This window comes from Hydra vulgaris, chromosome 10 (genome assembly GCF_038396675.1).
Source record: "Hydra vulgaris chromosome 10, alternate assembly HydraT2T_AEP".
Classification (NCBI taxonomy): Eukaryota; Metazoa; Cnidaria; class Hydrozoa; order Anthoathecata; family Hydridae; genus Hydra; species Hydra vulgaris.
The window spans coordinates 12,912,613-12,936,500 of record NC_088929.1 but is presented as its reverse complement, the minus strand read 5'-3'; the positions used below and the strand labels follow the sequence as shown (position 1 = coordinate 12,936,500).

General features: G+C 26.7%; 1 protein-coding gene across 1 annotated transcript in view; it reads left to right on the top strand.

Annotated features, from left to right (window-relative positions):
* LOC100208099 (vacuolar protein sorting-associated protein 53 homolog) overlaps positions 1–22,784 on the top strand; it is a 35,571-nt gene extending 12,787 nt beyond the window's left edge. The window contains exons 10-22 of the mRNA XM_065807283.1: positions 775–917; positions 1,068–1,206; positions 7,999–8,081; positions 8,207–8,449; positions 8,583–8,706; positions 9,227–9,309; positions 9,418–9,496; positions 11,417–11,565; positions 11,649–11,718; positions 11,793–11,878; positions 21,859–21,910; positions 22,388–22,492; positions 22,576–22,784. Coding sequence (XP_065663355.1) covers positions 775–917; positions 1,068–1,206; positions 7,999–8,081; positions 8,207–8,449; positions 8,583–8,706; positions 9,227–9,309; positions 9,418–9,496; positions 11,417–11,565; positions 11,649–11,718; positions 11,793–11,878; positions 21,859–21,910; positions 22,388–22,492; positions 22,576–22,728 — 1,509 coding nt within the window. The 3' untranslated portion in view covers positions 22,729–22,784. The remainder of the gene's footprint in view (positions 1–774; positions 918–1,067; positions 1,207–7,998; positions 8,082–8,206; positions 8,450–8,582; positions 8,707–9,226; positions 9,310–9,417; positions 9,497–11,416; positions 11,566–11,648; positions 11,719–11,792; positions 11,879–21,858; positions 21,911–22,387; positions 22,493–22,575) is intronic.
* Positions 22,785–23,888: the final 1,104 nt, after the last annotated feature.

Below are 23,888 nucleotides of genomic sequence, written 5' to 3'. Positions count from 1 at the left end.
CTAGTACTCCAGTCAGGGTTCTTCTATTCTTACTTGTTTGCTTTTCTGCACAACAAACACTTTACACTCCTACTGATTTCATATTTATTTGTTTTTAGCTTGATTGTTCAGTTAAGTGAAAAACTATCTTATGTGCACTTCCAAGCAATTTATGTTGTTGCACATGCAAGTGCAGAGACACATCTATTAAGATCAATGATCAGTTGACAATTTTTGGTTTTACCATAAATGCTAAAATGCTGTTATAATAGTAAGCATAAATCAATAGTAAAAAAATAAATTGTCATCTACAAATATATTTAATATATGTACTTCATATATATGTGAAAAGTATTTATATTAACAATTAATTTTAGCATTAAAGCTTCTTGTGGGGGTAATTTTGATTCAACCTATAGTATTTAATTGTGAAAAGGCTATTACTGATTCCAGAAAAAAAGAATAAAAAAACACAAAAATTCAGAATAAAAAGTTAGCCCAGTTTAGTTAGCAACATTTTATTTTTTTAAAAGTTTTATTTAGGTGCCCCAACAAGTCCTTACAGTTTTATCACAGAGTACTGCAGATGAGCATTTTATAGGAAGTTCACACCTCTTTCCTAACAGATATTGTAAAATTTGCATAGAGGTGGGGTTTAAACCAGGGATCTTTTATTTTTGAGGCAAGTGCGCTACCACTACACCACGGCTGCTCAACATAAATAAAAAGTTAGTGCAGTTTAGTTAGCAACATAAGGTGAGTGATTTTACAATTTTTTTTTTTTCCTTTTAACAGATAGCATGGATTGATAAAATTGATAGACGTTATTCTTGGATGAAACGTGTATTAATACAATTTGAGGAGAATTTTCATGGAATGTTTCCAGCAGATTGGGGTGTTGATGAACGAATATGTGTTGAATTTTGCAATATTACAAAGTGAACTTTTTTGTTGTTGTTGTTGTTGCTCTAATTTTGCTAGTTTTGTTTGATTTATTTGTTTTCATTAATATGTTAATAGATTTAATAAAGTGTTAAGTGAAAGTATTATGTAATATTAAAAATTTGGGTTTGGTTATATTTGATTAGAAATGAACTTGGTAAGATTATGGATCGTCGTGCTGTTGACATTGATGTTAAACTTCTTTTGTTTGCAATTCAGCGTACTACAGCGTTTGAAGGGTTTATTTCTAAGAGATTTACCTATAGCCATCTAAGAGCAGAAAAGGTTTTTTTTTTTTTTTTGAATTTCATATTTGTTTAATCCATTTATACAATATTTATATATTTACTTTGCTGATTTGTCTTTTCTTGTCTCAGTCATTTAAATGTAACATGTCTTGTTTTGGTGTAACCATAATAATCTAACAGTATAATGCAAAATACCCCAGTATTATAACTTTTTCTAAATTTAATATTACAAATTAAGGATACAAAAATTTTTTTTTTTTTACAAAATGCTACATGGAACATTAAAATAAAAATATAAAGAGTAAATGGGTCACATCTGGGATAACGAAACAATCATAAATGTCATAATTGTTTGGGTTTTTTTTATTTTTATATTTTATATTTTATGACAGTTTGATCTATTTCAAAAAAAATAACAGATTGATTTATTTCAAATAAAAAGTGTTTATGCCTTACACCTAAAGAAATATAAATGACCTTAAAAGAATTTATATTTATATACTATATTATATATATATATATATATATATATATATATATATATATATATATATATATATATATATACTTTTTGTCTTTTTTATGACAAAAACAAAAAAAATTTAAGTAAACAACTTTTTTCGTATGTGTAATAAAAATGTGTAAATTTATATGTGTATTTACTTTTTTTCATGCGATTCTGCACATTAGGTAATATGATGTACTATTAAATATATGCGTACAAAATTATCGGAACTGTTAGGAGGTGTATTTAACATATCCTGACAAATTAGATATAATAAAAAGGAAGCAACAAAAGACTTATTGCTACTTAATACATTTTAATATATGAGTTAAACCACTTTTTAGTGAAGTCTGATATTTTCCAATGCATGTAAGTTTTATTTTATAAGTAGTTGGTCTTTTTATTTAGCTAGGGTATTAATAAAGATTTTGTTCAGATAAGCCAAGATTTATACATATTTCTTTAGTTTTTTAAAATTTAAACTTTAGAATTTTGAAAAATTTTGTTTATATCAGGTTGAAAGCCAAGTTTAGTGTTATTATTATTAAATGTTTTATCAATTAAGCATCTAATAAGACTCACTTTATATACACAGAAAGTAAAACTATAAAGTAGTGTGTGAAGACCAGAAAAAGTTTTTTTGTGAAAAATTGAAGTTTGTGTGGAAGATTTTGATTTTTATCATGTTGAACAAAATTGAAATAATGGAGAATTTGTACTGACTAAATATTTATATAGTGATGAATTAAAAAAGCATCAAATTTTGAGGAAAAAGCAGCAAAAATGTGGTCTACGTATCTTCGGTAAAATATTGGTTTTTCACCTGCATAAAGTTTCAATCATTTTTCTTTAAAAACACCAATTAATAGGTTTGCAAGAACAACAGCTAATGGGGCTCCCATTGCAACACCATCAATTTGGTTTTAGGTTTGCTCTTTAAAAAATGAGTTTAATGATGAAAATAATGAGTTTGTTGCTGTTGGAATAACTAAAAAGAGGTTAAGACTTTGTAAATTGTTTTCATATACTAAGCATTTACTTCATTTGAAGTTTCTTACATATTCTCACCTAAAGATCTCTTGTCGATAGAGTTAAAATCATTTGTTGACAATAAATTTGTTTGCACAGGATGTAATTATTCATATATTGGTAAAACCATTTGCCACCTTGAAAAATGAATGATTGAGCTCTATTGGAATGATAAAAGTTTATATATTTTTCAACATTTTCATGCCAACCTAAGTCACTATGCCACATACAACTATAAATATTTTTTATATTAGATTCTTTGTCCAATAAATTTGAACTCAAATTAAAGGAAAGTATGTATATAAAATGGCAAAGCCAGATATGAACAAACAAGTTAATTATGTTAAAATGACTCTCTCTGTGTTTAACTGTGTGTATATATATATATATATATATATATATATATATATATATATATATATATATATATATATATATATATATATATATATATATATATATATATATATATATATATATATATATATATATATATATATATATTTGTGTGTGTGTTTGTGTGTGTGTGTGTGTGTGTGTGTGTGTGTGTGTGTGTGTGTGTGTGTGTGTGTGTGTGTGTGTGTGTGTTTGTTCTATATAATAAAATAATACTATTTATAAAAAACATTAAAAAAAAAAAAATTATAATTGAAAAAATCTTTTTTTCAATTATAGAAATTCCATTTTTTTGTTTTTGATTTTAAATTGTCATATCCTATTTACTTGAATATAAAATTATAATTTAATTATGAATAATAAAATGATTTTCAAGTTTTTTATATAATTTTGCTTCATTTCAGACTTAGCATGACATACTTTTGAAAAACTATTTTTTTGATAATATTAGGGTAATATTATAATATTATAGTATAGATAATATTAATAAAGGAAATTATGTATATAGAAAATTTATATATATTATGTATATAGGAAATTATGTATATATTTGATAATATTACCTGTTTGATGTTTAAAGGTCTTGTGGCACCCCTAAAAGTATTTTTTATTCGAAAAATTTTTAAATCCATATTATTTTATTATATAGAACACATATAGGGGGTGTCAGCAGACATTTTCCAAAAAAGTTGTTTTTAGCACCACTATATATATATATATATATATATATATATATATATATATATATATATATATATATATATATATATATATATTTATATATATTTATATATATATATATATATATATATATTTATATATATACCAACCTTAATTCCGAGGGTTGGTATATATATATATATATATTTATTATACATGTATTTATCCATTAATTCAACCAAAAATTGAAAAATTACAAGTTTTTTATAATTTAACAAAATTAGGTTAGGTGTCACTCATATAGTTAAAAACTAGTCATTGGAGTGACACCTAAATAAAATAAACAAACAAACAAAAAAATTAATAGCAATAATATTAAATAAAAACTTCGTAAATTAATTAAAAAAAAATAATAACGATAAAGCTATAATAAGTTAAATAATAAGACAATTAATTTGAAAACAAACAAAAACACTCAATAACAACAGCAAACAAAAATAAAAATAATTAGCAAAACAGCACAAATAAAAACAAACTTTACACAAATGAAAAGGAAAAACACAAAAACTTGTTATTTTAGCAAGAAAAAATAAGGGTAGAAAATTTGGTAAAATAGAAAAGCAGAGAACAACAATAAAAAAATTAGCAACTAGGGTTTCTCATTTCCCATAAAGTTAGCATCCCGGGAATCCCAGTGTGTAACTTATTTGTCGCTGGATTTCCCGGCATAATTTTTAATATAATAACAAGCGGTTTCTGACAAATTTATCTTAACACGCTAATCTACATTACTATTTAAAATAAAATATTGTTTTAAAAAACATAAACAATCAATTAATTTGTCACTTAATCGTGAACAAATTTTTTCCATAAATAGACCCACAGCAGAAAAAGGTCTGTCTGATTCAATTGATGTCGGCTTGATGGTCATTAATGTGGAGTATATTCTTTCTAAACTTTTGCTACGGTTTCTAGTTGCCTCAAAAAATCTGATTTCTTTTGTAAGGTTTTTTAAATTGCTAATGTCTTCTAGAGCTGCTTTTTCTACTTGTTTGATATTACAAACAGTCACATCCAATTTTTGTTCAAGTGTCAAAATACTTTTGTCTAATAAATTTGGTGCAACAGATTGAGGTATTGACAGGTCAGAAACCATGCTTTCATTATCACGACTCGCTTCAACTATTTCATTATTTGATGAACTAGTGCTAGTATCCTCTATGTACTACCTGGTATAAATTTTTTTTGCTGTTGCTTTTAATGCATGTTTGGATGATAAGAGTAGTTTAGAGTTGGTTTTTGATTCCTGATTACAACTAATTGGGTTGTTTAAAAATTTTTGTAGTCTAATTAAATTGGTATTTCTGCATTCTTTAATTCTCTGCTGCACAGATTGAAGCAGTTTATTACCTATCAAATTTTTTTCCTCCGCCGAATCATTTAAGATGAATATCATTACACCTTCTGCGTCAAATAGAGTAGCATTACTTCTACTAAGTCTTTCTATTCCAACTTTTCGGTTGCAGAGAAATTGTTATGGCATTCATAATCACATATTTATCTTCGGAGATATTCAGAACTTCTTTTAAATCGATCATTGCTTTTAGTATACATGTTATTACTTTAAGAAATCTAGCATTGCAACAAGACTGTTCCACCTTGTTTTGACATCTAATATCAGCTTGAGTTCTTTATGAAACATAGATTTTACGTTCATTTGTAAAACATTATTTTTAAATGAGATGATTTGTGGAACATTTGAACCACTTTTCGAACCTTCTGATTTGTTAAGGCTATATTTACGCTATTTTGTAAATCATCAATAAATGTAATGCCTGTTGAGCTGTATGACTCATCATTACAGTCAAATACATCATCAAACTCATCGTAATCACTCGTAATCACAAACTTTCATTGGAATCTTGCAACTGCGATTCAATATATTTTGTTGAAGAGTCTGACTTTTTGTAAAGAACATCACACACTGCCAAATGAAGTCCTTGGGCATAACACAGCCGATGTTCAATACCACTTAGCCGTCCAAATTTTTTCATTACGGATGCTCCGTCAGTGACTCTAGCTATGATGTGCTTTTTAATTGATAAATTGAAATCTGACAATATCTCTAATAAATGATGTCATTTACCAAAATTATTTATTAATTAAAAATTTAAAAATTTTTAAAATGTCATTTCAATAGGAGAACAAAAATGTCATAGCAATAAACAGCTTAGATAAACTAAAAAAAAATTCACATTATTTACATAAAAAGAAAAAAAGATTCAGATAATATAATTAGGTGATCAACAACTTTTTTATATATTTATTTTATTTAAGAGTGTAATATAAAAATCTTAATTTTGTTTGGTTCTCGTGCTCTATAAAAAAATATTCTTATGTTTATCTTCCTATAAAATATATAGGAAAGTCATAAAATTGATAATAAACGCTATTTTAAAAAACAAATAAAACAATAAGAAATAACATTGATTCAAAAAAATAATTCTACAATGACATCATTTACTAAAACTCTTTTGAATTAAACGCGCTTGGATAAATTATAAAGTCTGTAGATTGCGGCGTATATTTTAAAAACTCTGAGAGAATTGCTACTGTGGAGACAGCAAGCTTCGAGTAAAACAATAAAGTTTGTTTTTGCTGGTATACATTTATTATTTTGTTTTACTTAAAAAATTCTGCCCAAGCATTTTTTTATCATTCACTTTAAAATAAACACAACTTGTGTTGGCACTTTGGGATCCCTTTAAAAGATGCAAACTGCCGTGGTCAGTTAGTCTAAAAAAATTACTTTAAATGTGGAAGAACAAGGCATGCGACTGCACGGCTTACCTGGAAGGCTTGATATATGTATATTTATATTAATTCACCTCCCCAAGGCCGAGAAGGCCACTACAGACGAGGAGGCTACTTAATTTTGGTTATAATCCTCTTTCAACTCTATAACTCCAAAACACGAATGTTGACAAACAAGGCTGCTGCGCGGAGAAGCAAGTTGAGCATGGTACTACCAGTGGTGGGAATCTATTTTAAATATATATATATATATATATATATATATATATATATATATATATATATATATATATATATATATATATATATATATATATATATATATATATATATAGTAGTAATAATTGGTGAATACCGGTATAGTGAGCTCAATGCAGGTGATAGTGAGCACAATACATGGTGATACCGGTATAGTGAGCTCAATACAGAGTAGAGCAAATTACATTATATATGAATGTATATGTATATAGTCTCTTATCTAATTTTCCTGAGCTTGTTAAGTTTGCTTTTTTTTAAAGTTGTATAAACTAAGAACTAATATTGAAAAGGAAAAAAAAAAAAGGAGTGGAGGAATTAATTTTTGAGCCTGTATTTAGAGATTATCTTGTCTTTTTTTGTATTTAAGGTTTATTTGAACTTACAATAGTACATGATGTTATTAAATAAACATTGGGCAAATAAGCTGCTAATGCAATTTGGGGTTTTTCTCCTAGTTTTTTATCACTGTATAAAATATTTCCAAAGTGTGGATTGATGATGTATTTGATGTTTAGCAAACAAGAATAGCATAATTGATTTCTATTAAAGTTTTTAGCATTTATTATTTGTATCGAAATGTTGTTCAATTACATTTTAAAAACATTTTTCAATTCTATTCCTAACATTTTACTGAATGAAGGATTTTACCAGGTTATGTGTTGTTTGTGGTTATTTCTTGTGATAAGTTTTATGCTTGGTTAGTATGTGAATTTATAGGCGTATGACAATTTTTTTCTTCATTAGAAGAGTTAAAACTAATTTTGTTAGATTGTGTGGCAAATAATTGTAACTCAATAATTTGGGAAAAACTTTTTATTATATTAGATGGGTTGTTTTGCTATAAGTGTATTAACTTAGTGTACCTACAGGTTTTTTGAATTTTAAGTATGGTGTAGTGGTAGAGCGCTCGCTTCATAAGCGAGAGGTTCTGAGTTCGATTCCCACCACATCCCTGGTAGCACTGTGCTCAATTTGTTTCTTTGTGCAGCAGCCTTGTTCGTCAAGGTTCGTGTTTCAGAGTTATAAAGTTGAGAGAGGGTTATAACCACAAGTATAATTATCTCTATATAGTCATCTAAGATGAGTCATCTGAAATCATTTTTGTTGTAAAATTATAATATAAAAGTTTGTATACTGTTATATATTATTTTCTAATTCTTTTTACAGGTATCTAGTGATTCATATTTTAGTGGTTCAATTAGCAAGGTATTTGAAGTTCATTTGCATATTTACATTGAAGCACAAGACAGGTATAAAGTTTTCAATGTAATTTAAAATGTTTAGGCAATAAATTTGACTTTTTACATTTTGTTTAGATTTGTAAGTTTTAGGAGCTTTTTTATTTTCATTTAAACATTCTTAATATGTTTTATAGAAATCTTCATGAATTAATGGATAAATTTCATTCTGATCTAAAATTACATGGAGTACCACCATTAGGGGAAGAAACTGAAGGTGCAATACTCCCTAGTGCTGGTGAACTTTTTGTGTTTTACAAGAAATGTATGGTACAGTGTATTCAACTTAGCACTGGTAAGGCTCTACAATCATTGACCATGACATTTAAAAAATACTTGCTAGAATATGCAAACAAACTTCTAATGGCAAATTTACCCAAGTTAGTTAATTTATTTATTAGTTTTTTGTTTTTTGCTTGTTTCTTAAACAAATAACTATAATACAGTTATTCAAATTAAATAGTGATATAATTATTTAAACTGAATATTTATCATATAGTTATTCATTATTAGAGTTGAAGGAAGTAGTCTTGTTAGCATTTTAAAAGATACAGAAGTAAAATTTAATGAAGATGAAAAAAGATTAATTTGTTGTGCACTAACCACTGCAGAGTATTGTCAAGAAACAACTGTACAAGTGAGTATTGAATGGTACAATTGAGTAATTATGAATGGTATTGAAATCGTAACATAGTTGTTACGATTTCAATACCATTCATAATTATTATATTTCAATTGATTTATGTGTGTGTATATGTGTATGCGTATATACATATATATATATATATATATATATATATATATATATATATATATATATATATATATATATATATATATATATATATATATATATATATATATATATATATATATATATATATATATATATATATATATATATATATATATATATATATATATATATATATATATATATATATATATATATACTTATATTTATATATATAATTATTTCGCATGTATAATTAGCCATACTAATATAAGTACAATAGTTTATAATAGTTTATTAACTGTCTAATATAAAATTGTTTAAATGCAGTTTTTTTTTACAACCAGTTTTGCTGGTTAGAAAAAAGTTTACCCAAAATTCTTTTGATCTGTTATTTTTATTTTTTTATTTTTTTGTTTTTTAGTTGCAAGAAAAACTGAAAGAAAAAGTAGATAAAGAGTTAGTTGATAACATAGATTTAAATGCAGAACAAGATGCTTTTCACAAGTAAAATTTTTCTTTCTTCACTTTAATATTTGTGTTAATTTTTAATATTTTGTTAAGCATTTGCATGATTTTACAACTTTCATTGCAGAGCGATTATTTTTATTTTAGTGTAATATCTTGTGCTATTCAACTTCTTGTTCAAGATCTTGAAAATGCTTGCGAACCAGCTCTAATTGCCATGACAAAAGTACTTTGTTTACAATTTGTTCTTTTAAGTATTTGGTTTTAGCTATATGAGTTATGTTCTTTTAAGTATTTGGTTTTAGCTATATAATAGTAATGTTATAGTAATACCACAACGTTATAGTAATACCACAATGTTATAATAGTAATGAGTACAAATATGAAGTAAACACCTGTCAAATTCAATAATGATAAAAATAGTGATAATAACAACAATAAAAATTGTATAGATATCAATAATAGTAGTATTTGTAGAGGTTATACTATAATAATATAACAATAATAATATAACAATAACAATAATGACAGTAATAAAAATAATTATTATAACAAAAAAACACTAATAAAAACAATTATTAATTACTATAATAATACTAATAACAATATTAATATTAGTAATAATAGTTAAAAGTAGTTATTAATAGTCATGTAAATATTTATAAAAACACCAATAAGCAATTGTAATGACAACAAAAATTATTATAGAAATAAGATATATTAAACATGTTTTATTAATAACGGTAATAATAAACAATACTAAAGACATCAAAAATTGATTATAGAAATTATAAATATTAACTGTATTTTTTAATAAAAAGTAGAATTTTTAAAGGTTTAAAGGTTGAGAATAAATTGTAAAAAATAACTTAATATACTTAAAATTTAAATTAAAATTACTTTAAAAAGTAAAGTTTTAAAGGTTGAGAATAAATTGAGAGTTTTTAGTTCATAAGAAAGGTCGTTCTAAGTATGCAATTTTTTCTCATGGAAAAATAATTTTGTTCAAGAGAGAAATGTGTTAAAAAAATCTAATCTTTTGGTTTGTGGTTATCCAACAAAAATTTGTTCTTGTGGCGATACTTGGATATTAGTTTGCTTTTACTATTTAATGATTCTTTGGGATTTTTATAGAATAGAATTATTAGTTTTTTGTATAAGCAAAATAGGTATTTCTTAGTTATGTTGATGTAGGTGGGGGCGCTTTTTATGATGGACCATGTTAAATTGGGTGTTGTTTTAACCCATAGGTATTTTGAAAGTGTGGTTGAGCAAAATGCAAATCGTTCTATTCAATATTTGATCTCTAACTCAGTCAACTTATACTGTTCTGAATTATGCTTTGAATTTAGGCATTAGGTTTTTTTCTTCTAAAAAATAAATTGCTTCCCATTAATCCAACTTTCAAGAGAAAAAGCACGACTTTTTAAAAATGTCTGAATACTTTTGTCATTATTCCTTCTGTTTTTACAATGTCACCTGTGGTATTTCAACCAAAATAGCCCCACACCTTAACGCTTTATCTACCATGTTTCACAGTTGATAATACACTAGATAATTTTACTGCTTTATGATACATTCAACAACTTTTCTTTGAATTAGCAATCATCTCTTGAAAACATAAATTTAAAACTTGGGCAGGTCGTCCACTTTTACAGTCATTGATGATCATTTTTATGTAGTTTTGCCCACTTTAGCATTTTTATTACTTTTGTGATTTTTATCAAAACATTTTAATCTAAATACTTTTATGCTTATTAAATTAACTAATAGTGCAAAAAAAAAAAAAATTTGCAATTCAAATAATTATGGTTGGTAGTGTATATATATTTATATGTATATGTAAATTATGTTAGTGTATTCTACAAATAGAGTGCTCGTTGTTCTTAAATAACATAGCAATAATAAATTAGTAAAGCATATATCTATTATTCTTCGATATCTGTTCGATATCGTATCTGTTTTTCCTTCTGTAGGTTTATCAGGAAGAATGTCTAAATATCAAAAAATTCCAGTTATTGAAAAAAAAATTTCATAAGAAGTTGGGAATTGTTCCAATAACTGCAGTTATTTTGCAACTAGGAAGTTATGTTAGCTAATTTTTCAAAAAATTAATTGTATACATATGTTATATTTCTTTAATCAGATACATTGGCAAAGTATTGAATCTGTGGGTGACCAAAGTAGTTATGTAACAGCAATTATCTCCCATCTGCGCAAGTTAATTCCAACTATAAGAGACAATTTGTATTCATCTAGGAAGTATTTTACACAGTTTTGCATCAAGTTTGTGAAGTAAGATTTTTATTGTTTGTATTTTGCTTGTTTGTATTATTTGTTATTCTCCTGAAAGAGATTTAAAGTTTTCTTGGTTTCAGCTCTTTTATTCCGCGATACATTAATAACATTTACAAATGCAAACCTATTAGTACTGTTGGTGCTGAACAGGTTTGTTTGTTGTTGTTTTTTTTAATGGTAGTTATTTCACTGTATATTGTTACTTAAAAGTATTTCATTTTTAGCTCCTTCTTGACACTCATTCCATAAAAACAGTTCTTTTGGATCTGCCAACACTTTCTTCTGCTATTCAACGAAAGCCACCTGCAAGGTAAATATTTGTATATGATTATATATAATTACAATTAATGCTAATGATTAGCACAATAAATATATTTTTGGGTGTGTTTGCACTTCCTATACACAATTTTAAAAGGTTGTTAAAACTTATGCTTTGTTTCTGATTCAAGTCAGTGCTCAGTTTCTTCACATTCATCCTTAGGTGCTTCTAATCACAGTTTGATCTCTCTAAAACTAATATCTCATTCTTCTTCATCACCTGAATCCCCCTATTATTGTACCTCTTACAACTACCTTAAAGCTGACTAGGATTCTTTCCGTGATTTTCTTCGTGATGGCCTTTGGGTAGAAATCTTTCGTCTTCCTGTCAACAAATGTGCTTCTTACATAACTTCGTGGATTCAGGCTGGCATGGAATCTCTTGTTTCCTCTCAACAATTCCAGGTCAAGCCTCACCGTCCTCCATGGTTTATCTCACACTGTGCTGCTGCGATTGCCAATCAAAATCGTTACTTCCATATTTATCAGCAAAACAATTCTCCTGAAAACAGACGTCTGTTTATTACTGCTAGAAACCATTGTAAAAAGGTTTTGTCTAACGCCAAAGCCCGCTATTCTCAGGTCATGAAATCTCGTATTTCATCACAAAAATTAGGCTCTTGTGACTTCTGGAGAATCTTTAATATTATCAATAATAAGGGCAAATCTGTAATTTTACCTCTCTTGTATGGATCAGACTTTGTCACCTCACCTAAAGACAAAGCTGAATTGTTTGCTAAAAACTTTTCATCAATATCATCTCTTGATTCCACTAGTTGCGTTCTACCTGATATTGCCAACAAACAGGTTGATCCATTGCTTGACATTCATATGACTCCAGCATCTGTATCTAAAGTGATTTCCTGCCTAGACTCTTCTACAGCTTGTGGCCCGGACAACATACCTGTTATTGTCTTGCAGAAGTGTTCTCTGGAACTGTCGTCTATGCTTTCAAAACTATTCACCAAGTGCTTACCAGAGTCTTGTTTTTCAGCCTGCTGGAAAGCGGCATCTGTTATCCCTATTTTCAAAAATTCTGGAAAGCGATCTGATTCATCAAACTACTGTCCCATTAGCCTTCTTCCTATCATGAGCAAGGTTTTTGAATCTTTAATTAACAAACACCTTATTTTTTATTTTAAATCTAATAACTTACTTTCTGATCATCAATATGGATTTTAATCTTCTCGATCTACAGCTGATTTGCTCACAATAATAACCGGTAAGTTTTATTGTGCATTAGATAAAGGTGGAGAGTTAAGGTCATCGCTCTTGACATTTCTAAAGCTTTTGATAAAGTCTGGCATGCTGTTCATCTCCATAAGCTTTCTTCTTATGGTGTATCTGGTTAGATTTTAAGATTATTGAATCCTTCTGTAACTTCAGGGGTTCCTCGAGTTTCTATCTTTGGCCCTAGTCTCTTTTTAATTTACACTAAAGATCTTCCAGATATTTTCACATCTAAGGTGGCATTGTTTGCTGATGATACTACCATTTATTCTTGTGATGATAAGAAGCCAACACTCTCTGATTGCTTGGAAGGGGCATTTGAGCTTGAAAAGGATCTCACTTCTTCTACAGCATGGGGCTCACAGTGGCTGGTGAACTTCAATACAGATAAAACTCAATTTTTTTTAGCCAATCATTATCGCAATAAGTTAGATCTTCCTATATTTATGAACGATGATGCACTTGATGAGTTTTTTACTATTCATCTTCTAGGATTAACTCTTACTTCCGATATTTCTTGGAAACCATATATCAAATCTGTTGCAAAATTAGTATCTGCTAAGGTTGCATCTCTTTATCGAGCTTGACATTTTCTTACTTCGGATTCTATTTTCTATCTCTATAAATCTCAAATCCAGCCTTGTATGGAATATTGTTGCCATATCTGGGGCGGATCTTCTAATGATGCTCTTTCTCTTTTAGACAAGATGCAAAAACGCATTGTAAACATAATTGAACCTGCTCTTGCAGCCGACCTCTAACCATTATCACATCGTCATAACGTTGCTTCTCTTTCTCTTTTCTACAAATACTATAATGGGCACTGCTCTTAAGAGCTAGCGTCTCTTGTGCTATCTACTAAAATTCATTCTCGTTTTACTCATCGTTCAATAAAGTCTCATCCTTTTTCTGTGACTGTTCCAAAGTGCTCCAAAAACTCTTATTCGTCGAGTTTTTTTCCTCGAACATCAGTTTTTTGGAATTTGCTTCCCTCATCTTGCTTACCTGATTCATATAATTTGCAATCCTTTAAATTGTCTGTCAGTCATTATCTTGCTCTACAATCTTCATCTTTTCTCTTCCAGTAATTTCAACTTTAGTTAGTGGTTGCTTGCAGCCTTGTTGGAAGCGAGGATGTTTAAAAAAAAAATCCAATGGATAGATTTCCAATAGACTTTTTGAGAAAAGGTATAATTTTTAAAAAATATAAAAAAAATAATTATAAAAAGATAAAGCATTTACAAATTTTAATTTTTAAAAACATTTCAATTGTGTAATTTATTGTAATTTCACACTTGATCAATTAAGAAATTTTGCATTGGTTCTTCAATCAACAAAAGTGGATTTGTTATTGCTACAAATAAACAAAACTAGACATAATAGAGTGGGACAATGTTTCCTTTTTCAATTTAAAATAATTTTCCACTTCTTCCATGGTTTAACTGAAGGTTAAGTAAACTGCTTAGCTGAAGGTCAAGTGCTAAATAAACTAGTTTCAGTATGTTAATGAATCTTGCATCATAAAAATGATTTTGTCCTTTAATAGAATTTTCTTTATGAAATGAATTATCAAATGTAAAAAAAAATCAAAATAACAAAACAAAATAGTCTGCTAATACAATTAGACTTTTGAAACAGAAATTTTATTTGAGTTGTTTCTATTGCCTTTGATTTCTTTATTGAAAAAAATACAACAAGGTGTAGTGAACACTATTTAAGCTGTTTTAACACTAAGTGAGAAAGCTCTAATATAATTTTTAGACACCAGGGTTGGTCTAAAAAAATACCCAATAAAACCAGCCTTAAAAAATCCAATAAAACCCAGGTAAAAAATCTGGTTTTATTGGGTTTTTTAAAGATATTTTATAATTTTATAAACTATTATATATTATTATTATAACCAACATTAACTATTAACTATTATATCATACTAAATATAAATACTAAATTATTTATTTACTATTATTATTAACTAGATTATTAGTAACTATTGTTGTAACCTATTACAACAATAACAGCTATCAGAGCAGATTTACTAATATTTGAATCATTATTTGGAAACACATTATCACAATTTTTATTTAAATACTTTTACAGATTGAGATGTCACTTTTTTATCTTTTATGTTGTTCACCTCCCAAGGCTAAGAAGGCCACTACAGTCGAGAAGGCCTCCTTATTGTGGTAACAACCCTCTTTCAACTCTTTAATTTCGAAACAGAAACCTTTATGAACAAGGCTGCTGCGTGGACAATTTGAATATTAAGTTCAAATTGAATTGAAACTTTAGTTACTTCCTTCCATTCTCCAGCCTTCTTTTTCCCATTTCTCATTGACATTTTTAATTATATAAAATATTACTTTTAAATCTAAAATAAATCAACACATATAGATTTAATGTGTAATTTTTTTTTCTATTACAGTTTTATATTATGTTTAGAAATCTTTTTCAAAATAATTTGAAAAATTCTTGTTATAAATTATTAAAAAACAAATAAAATATATTTTGAATAAACTTAAAAAAGAAAATTATACTAATTTTCAGTATCACTTAACAAAAAAACAAAAAAAAATTAACAAATACGTAATAAAAATAAAACACAAATTTACCCAATAAAACCCAACATTACTCAAAAAACCCACTGAGCCGGTTTTTTAAAAAAAAACAACGGGTTTTTGCCAAACCTGTTAGAACCAGAAACAATATAGTAGTGTTGTCTGTATTGGTGCAGATGATAAGGGAACTCTGTTCATAGAGGTTGTTGTATTAATGATAGTATAATGAAATCTAATTGTAGTCATTTATAGAAGCAATATCTGAAATTACCATAAATGATAAATTGCTTTTGGATGATATAATTGGTTCTATCAGTTTTCTTTTTCTATCTGATTTTAAAATTTAAGTTGTTACTGGTAATGACCGATTGAATATAAATGCTTTCAGTTTGCTGTGCTCTAAATTTGGTAATCACTCAAGTTTATTTATTCATCATCTTGATTGTCAGAATATTTAAATATACTTATTTAGGTTTTCTAGGAATTATCTTCTACAATTCAAGCATTGAAACCATTCTTCATGAGGCAAATCATCAATTTTTTTCTACATATAATGCATGGAGCAATATCACAAGAAAAAACTAAATAACTTAATAAAAAAATAAAAATTTACAAAGTAGTGCATGGTGCAGTTTATTCATCAGCTTGACCTTTAGATAAATTGAAGCTTTCTCATTTAGTAAGTAATCAATGCTAATGGTGTATACCTTTGTGTAGGCAAATGTGTTTTAGTTAAAATTCATGGTCTTCAAATACATAGAATTATATGGTCAGATGCCACTCTTAGCAAAGCTATTACAGGCAGTGCTGCAGCCTTTCTATATGTTTTCAAGAAAGCTTCACTCACTTGATACGCATAGAAGTTTGTAATGGCTTGAAAAAATCTACATCTAATGGATGCAAACTGTGAGTTTTGTGAGAAGGTAAAGATAGTATAATAATACAAGATTGAATTGCATAATCTAAAATCTTATAACTTTTTGAGAGAAAAGAGGAACATATTGTCAATAGGATATAGAGGATTTAGAGAATAGGATAAAGAAGTTTCTGTCTAGGTTAAAAAACAGGTTTATCACATTTTAAATTTGTGAACTTTGCAATATTTTCAAGATACAAATGGAAAAGTTCTACATTCACCCATTCTTTTTTTCTGTGCAAATTCAACAGACAGTGCTGGTGCATTGTTCATAAAAACAGGGCTGATCATGTTTCTTTGGAAAATAAGAAATGGAAGAACATAGTTTCACACTGCATTAACAGTAAAAATAACAGTTTCATTTTTACCATGCTCTGCGCTAATAAGACTTCCAACTTGATGCTTTCTTTTTAATGAGGACATTTTCCAATTCCTGCTAAACAGTTTTTTTACCAGATTCATAACAATTATGTTTATGTTGTAATTATACTTGTAATTTTAGTTGGATCTATTATATTGTATTTATACTAACTTATCTAAGTTATATTTGATTAACATTCTATTCATTATTTTATACAATTTATTGTCAAATAGACGGTTAAATCCACTTGCTTGTGAGCAAGTTGTTACTTCAGATTTGTGTAAGGTAGTACTAGTATGGCGTTTAATAAATGTATACAGCCAATTTTTATTTTTTGTTGTTGAACCTAGGCTGCAAACTAATTTTATCCTTAAGCTGGTAGGCTAAGTGTTGAACATCATTAAAGATAAACCTGAAAATTATTTTTCCATAATTTTAATCAATGTCAGTAACTCTTCATCAAAAGTCTTATGTCACCTGCCAAGCTGCTTTTTATAACCAGTTGCAATTTTGTTTATGTTACTTATATAGCTTAAGAGAGTCTGCCGTGGTACATCATACTCTTTACTGGATTTACTTAATGACAGGCTACCATTATTTACTTTCTAAATTGTTTCCTCCATTGTTTCATTCTCATTTAGATTTATGCAAGGATGTAGGATTATTTATACTAATTGACAACTATATATATGTATATATAATAAATACTTTTAAAAGTAAACACTTAAAAAACTAATAAAAATTTTAGCTTTATTTATAATTTTCAACATTTTACATTTATATTTCTGACTGAGTTTACACTTATATAAAAATATATAAATTATATAAAAAAGCTTAATTATTTATATAAAAAAAATTTTATGAATGTATTTTTATAAAGATATTTTGTAAATATTTAAAATAATATATTTTTAAGAAGAAACTAAAGTTACAAAAATTATTTGCAAAAAATTTGCCTAGTAAAATGAAATCTTTAAGGGCTATACTTAGGTAAAAATTGAGTTAATGTTATAATTGAGAACTCATTAGATTTTTGTTTATAGGCCTATATATATATATATAAGTTGTTGCATTTGGGAGTACGTTAAGGTAAAAAAGGATTTTTTCGCCAACAAATACATCACTTTTAATTACTTTCATCCAACATTTCCGTGTTGTCAGAAAGTTAAAACCATTAATTTAATTACAAGTTATTCGTTTTTAAAAAAAACTGCAAAAACGCATATTTAATTGACCATAATGTTTTTGAAAACATTCTGAATGTTTTTAAAACATTCTCAATGTTTTTAATAATATAAACAATGTTTTTATTTTTTTATTTTTTAATAAAATATTTTTATTTTTTACTGTAAATCATGCGCGGAGTGTTGCTACATCAACTATCACATAGCCTGACTCGCAACGGAGTGCTGCTACATCAACTGACAAATGGCCTGACTCGTAATGGCTACATCAACTGACAAATAGCCTGACTTGCAACGGAGTGCTGCTACATCGACTATCTTATAGCCTGACTAGCAACGGAGTGCTGCTACATCGACTGAGGGTTTGGTTGGGGCAGGCAGTCTGTCAAATAATAGAAAAAATTTCGGTCTTGCATTTTAATTTTTTTTTTTGTGTCAACAGAATACGGAAAAACTTTCTGACAACCAGTCAGAAGTTTATATATATATATATATATATATATGTATATATATATATATATATATATATATATATATATATATATATATGTATATATATATATATATATATATATATATATATATATATATATATATATATATATATATATATATATATATATATTAATGGACCAAAAAAATATATAATAGTAAATATATATAGTCTAAAATGATAAACGATATTAAAATACAAGTATAATTAAACTTTATCCGTAAAAAAAGGAATTTGGTGACAGATATCACCCAACGCAACACACTTCTCCAATACTCCTTTTTACTCTGAAACTGTTTAAAAAAATTGCAGTTCTGGAGCTGTATTCACTTTGTTTAACAAAGATAGAGATGTTCAGCTGATTGCTTATGCTCACTGATTGCCTCATTAGGAACTTTCCAGTTGCAAAGTTAACTTATATTTTTCCTAAAAAGAAGATTCATGGTATAAAAATAGAATAAAAGAGTTTATTGTGACTTTTTTTTTAATTTTTATAATTCATTTTAAAAAAGTTTTTTTTTATTAATTAAAAAAAAATTGATTCCTTACTGGCAGGTCTCTTTTAACACTATGGCTCCTCAGCGGCTGCCTATGGTGGACATATGTAAAGACAGGCCTGACTGTCAAACTTGTATAAATATAATAGCCAAAAACATTCTTTAAAAACTCAGTCTTTAAAAAAAATAATTTGCTTGTGAAAGAGTACCAACTTATGGGCTTTCTTCAAACAAATTTTTAACATACTGAGGTTTTGATTGAATTAAATTTACAACCACTGTATTTTTGATCGACTAATTTTTAACCTACTATATCTTGATTTAATTGGAACTGATTTTTGGATCGACTTGAAAAACTAAGTTTGTTTCAGTTTGTAATTTGTACATTTTTTAATTTAAAAGAATAAATTTTAAAGCTTGAGAAAGAGATTTCTATTTAATAAAAGAATGCTTGCCCAAATAATTGCGCTTTTGGAGCATAACATCTATAAAAAATGCTTTGTAGATTGAATTAGTAAGCTCAAGGTGTTTTGTAGATCTATCTGTGTTATAAAATAAAAATATTTTATACAGATAATTTTAAAAAATATTTTTTTTTTTAAATAAAAATATTTTATTTTAAAAAAAAGTTCATAAAAATTTCATTTGATTGAATTATAAAATTTTTTAATATAACCAAATTCAATTTTATTCGGATTGCGTAATTTAAAAAATATATAATTTTATAATGATTAAGAACAGTGTTCAAGTAAATTTTAAGAAGATGGCGAATATTAGTGCTTTTAGTGTAATTTTTCAAACATCAACATCAATTTAACGTACATTCTTTAATTTTCAGTTATATACTTTTATATAATATGAGGATAAAACTTTCTATCATAAATAATCATTGAAAAGATTAAGAAAGGAGGGGAGATGAAAACTCCTGTAGCTACATTGTAAGTAGTTAATAACATGAATGAAAAAAAAAACACAAAAAGACCATAAAACTTAAGTCTTGATTTCTCTGTACATTCCCAGTGTCATTTCAAATGCAAATATAAAAATATATATTATAGATATAAATATATATAATAATACACATAGATTTATATGAAATGGTATTTATGATAACATGAAATAATATTTAAGAAAACACAAAAAGGCAGGCTTATGCGAATACCTTATTATTCGTACTCGTAATATTACATTTATATTATCTATTTATCCTATATAGTCCAAATGAGATATAATTTTGAGATTTAATTGAGTATAAAAGGCTAACAATCATAACAGATTTGTCGTCGTTGTTTTTTTTAATCTTAAAATTTTTTAACACTTGCAAAAACTAATTTTTTTAATTGCAATTTTAAATCTATCAATTAAATTAACATTAATTAATGGTTACGGTTAAATTAATTTTAGGGCTATTAATTAAGTTTAAATTAATTATTTAAAAAATACATTGTGTTTATATTGGTTTTGTCTTTAAATTAAATCGTGTATAAAAGCGAAAAGGAAACGGAACATAAATACTTAATTATTACAGATTATAAGTAACAAAAAAACAAAAAATGACACAGCTAAAAATAGCTTTGTTTATCATGTTATTGTTTTTTGTTGCTCGCGAGTGCTATTCTTTTGACATTTTTTTAGTTTTTCATTTTTTACAATAGAAAATATTTAAGTTTGTTATAAAATGTAAAGATTTAAAAAAATGTTTAGAAAACATAACATCAACATCAAGTTAAAACTTTGATAATATCAATAAAACTTGAAAATTTTTTCTTAAAACCCTTATGTTTTTCTGCTCGTAATAACTACGTAAACCACTAATGACTCGTAAATAACTTGCTTGTATAAACATGCGTTCTCATCCATTATTATAATTTTTCTTTGTTCGACACTTCTTGCTTATTTCATTAAATCTCGATTACTTAAGTTTTGTTGTTATATTTTAAATTTACATTTTATAATAATTGAAAAAACAATAATTAATAAAAATTAAAGTAAATCTATGCAATAACATAGCATAGTTTTATATATATATATATATATATATATATATATATATATATATATATATATATATATATATATACATATATATATATATATATATATATATATATATATATATATATATATATATATATATATATATATATATATATATATATATATATATTAACAAACATGATGTTATTTTGTGAAAATTATCGGAATATAGCACTGTAGTGAATTCCATGCGTTACAATTGTCGCTGCCCAAGCTTAGTTGGTGTATGGACTCTTTTTTTTTCTAACCCTGTTGTCAGTAAAGCGCATAGTACGTTCATAAAATTTTTTTAAAAGCTTTTATCATTCAATATATACACAATAAAAGTTATCTATTTGTCTGTTTCTTACTATTACTAGTTTTATCCTGGCCGAGATTTAGGCAATTCTGCCGTGCCGAGTTTGCTACAAACAAAACTACTTTATAAAATAGTGTAACTTAGTAGCGTCATTTGTCTAATCAGATTATTAATTCTAATGACGTAAAAATTGGAGGAAAAAAAATACCTTTTTTTAATATAAAAAGACATCAAATTACGTGATCCACGGGTTTCAAAATTAACCCGATTCTCGGCGGGGTATATTTTCTGCCTATTATTATAACTAGTATTTTTATTACTGTCGTTATTTTTGTTATTGTTTTTTATGTTATATTTGTTCTTTTCTTTTTTACACATCTCGTTTATAAATTATTATTTAGTTTTACAAAAGTTGTTAATAAAGGGATGACAAAAGCTGAAATGATCTTAAAGGTTGCAATTTTTAACATTTATATGATCAACGATCTAATAATGCTTATTTATTTCTTTTTTTTTTACCAGCAATTTATATTATTACTGTTTTGTTTTTGTTTTTTTAATCTTCTTTTTTGTTAACTTTTAGTAATTTCGTTGTTAATTATAACAAATCAGAGCTTTTTTTTTTTTTTAAACAAAACCACGCCAAGGACATTTTTTATGCACGCTGGGTTTTTTTTGTGAGTTTAATATTTAATTACAGCGATTTTATATGCGGAGGATAATATTTAGCTGACTCCTCCTTGACTCTTATCTCCTGCGGTTGCAACTTCAACACACAAAAAACTTTTTAAGGTTCCTGATTTTATTTTTTATCAATCCTGAGGTGTCTTTCAAAGTCACGTGGGTCAAGAACTAAGTCAGTTGATTTTAAAATTATAAAATACATTTAAGACACATTTAAACAACTATGAAAAATACTTTTTTGTATAGATTGTTATGTCTTCTCATACTACGCAAGTTAGTTTTGTGGAAAGTTACATAAAGTTGTTAGCTGATGCTGACACGTCAAACTTCCAGAAACTTTTAGACATGAAAGTGAGTTTCCACACCTTTTACTAAAGCTTTGTTTAGCAGTTTCAAATTATTTCAGCTCTATCTTTTATTAAATGTTTTTTTAGGGTCTGAAAAGGAGCGAACAGAATGCGTTGTTAGATATTTTTAAAACTCAGATGGCAAGTAATCCAAACAACAACGAGAACTTAAAGGAAACCTCGGTGAGCGACTCAAGTCGAATTAAACGTTTAGAAAAACTAATCAAGAAACAATTTTAACAATATTTTTATTGTATGTTGTTGTTTTTGAAAAAATATTTATTATCTTTTAAAAATTTGTTATGATTGGTGAGTGACTCGCGTTATTAAAAAAATATTTGTGAAAAACAAGTAGCGTATGGAATTCATTAAACCTTCAAAATTTACTAAATGTTTTAACCATGACTGTATTTAAAGTATTGTCTTCCCCGCACCCTGTATAGGAATTTGAAAAATATTTTCTTTGGCCCTCAAACTCTTTGGCCCTCAACCTCTTTGGCCCTCCACCTCTTTGGGTGTTAATCATGTAAAATACTTTTTATTTTTTGAAAAAAGCTTCTGAGTTGAAAAAAACTTGTTTAATTTTTTATATTTTGGTTTATTTATTTACTTAAACGATATTTATACAGAATCTTAATGCTTTCAGTTATAAAAACTCAGTATGTTCTGTTTACATGCTAAAATTTAAATTATTAAAAAATTAAATTAAATATGTTAAATGAATCAGTTTAAAAACAGTACGTGATAAGATAGTTTTTATAATTATTTCAATGAGTGAAGTTATGTAAAAAAAAAAAAAAATGTTTGTTAAAAAATAAGTACTTCTTTAATTTATTTTTAAATATAGTGAGTTTCGGAGAAATCCGAATGTTTAATGGTAACTCGTGAATAAGAGTTTTTTTTTCGTTTCTTGTTTTATTTTTGAAGTCTCAAATAAATACCTTGTACGTGCCGTGAAAAATGAATTGAAAATTAACTTGACAGTTTGTTTTTTTAAGTTTTATCGAAGTATGAGATGACGTTTTGATTCTTTTCAATAATCCAATCGAACAATTATCACATTTTTCCGATATGACGGGGTTTTTTTATTGTTTTACTGGCGTATTCGGTAAAGAATGATACGATTTTTCACTGAATACGTCGATTTTTTGCTGAGTTACCCATTAATTAAAAAATATGAGCATTAAATAAAGTGTTGAATGCATTTGCTTTTAATTTGAGAAAAAGTTGTTGGAGATAAAAATTAGGTCTTCCTGGATTCTTATAAAATTAAATAAAACAAAAAAAGATAAATGTTTAGGCTCGTTGCCTACTGCTGTTATGTTTGTTTTTTGGTTGTTGTTTTTGTTTTACGCGTGTAAGGGAAGGGGATCCGTGGTTTTTATACTACTTTTAAAACT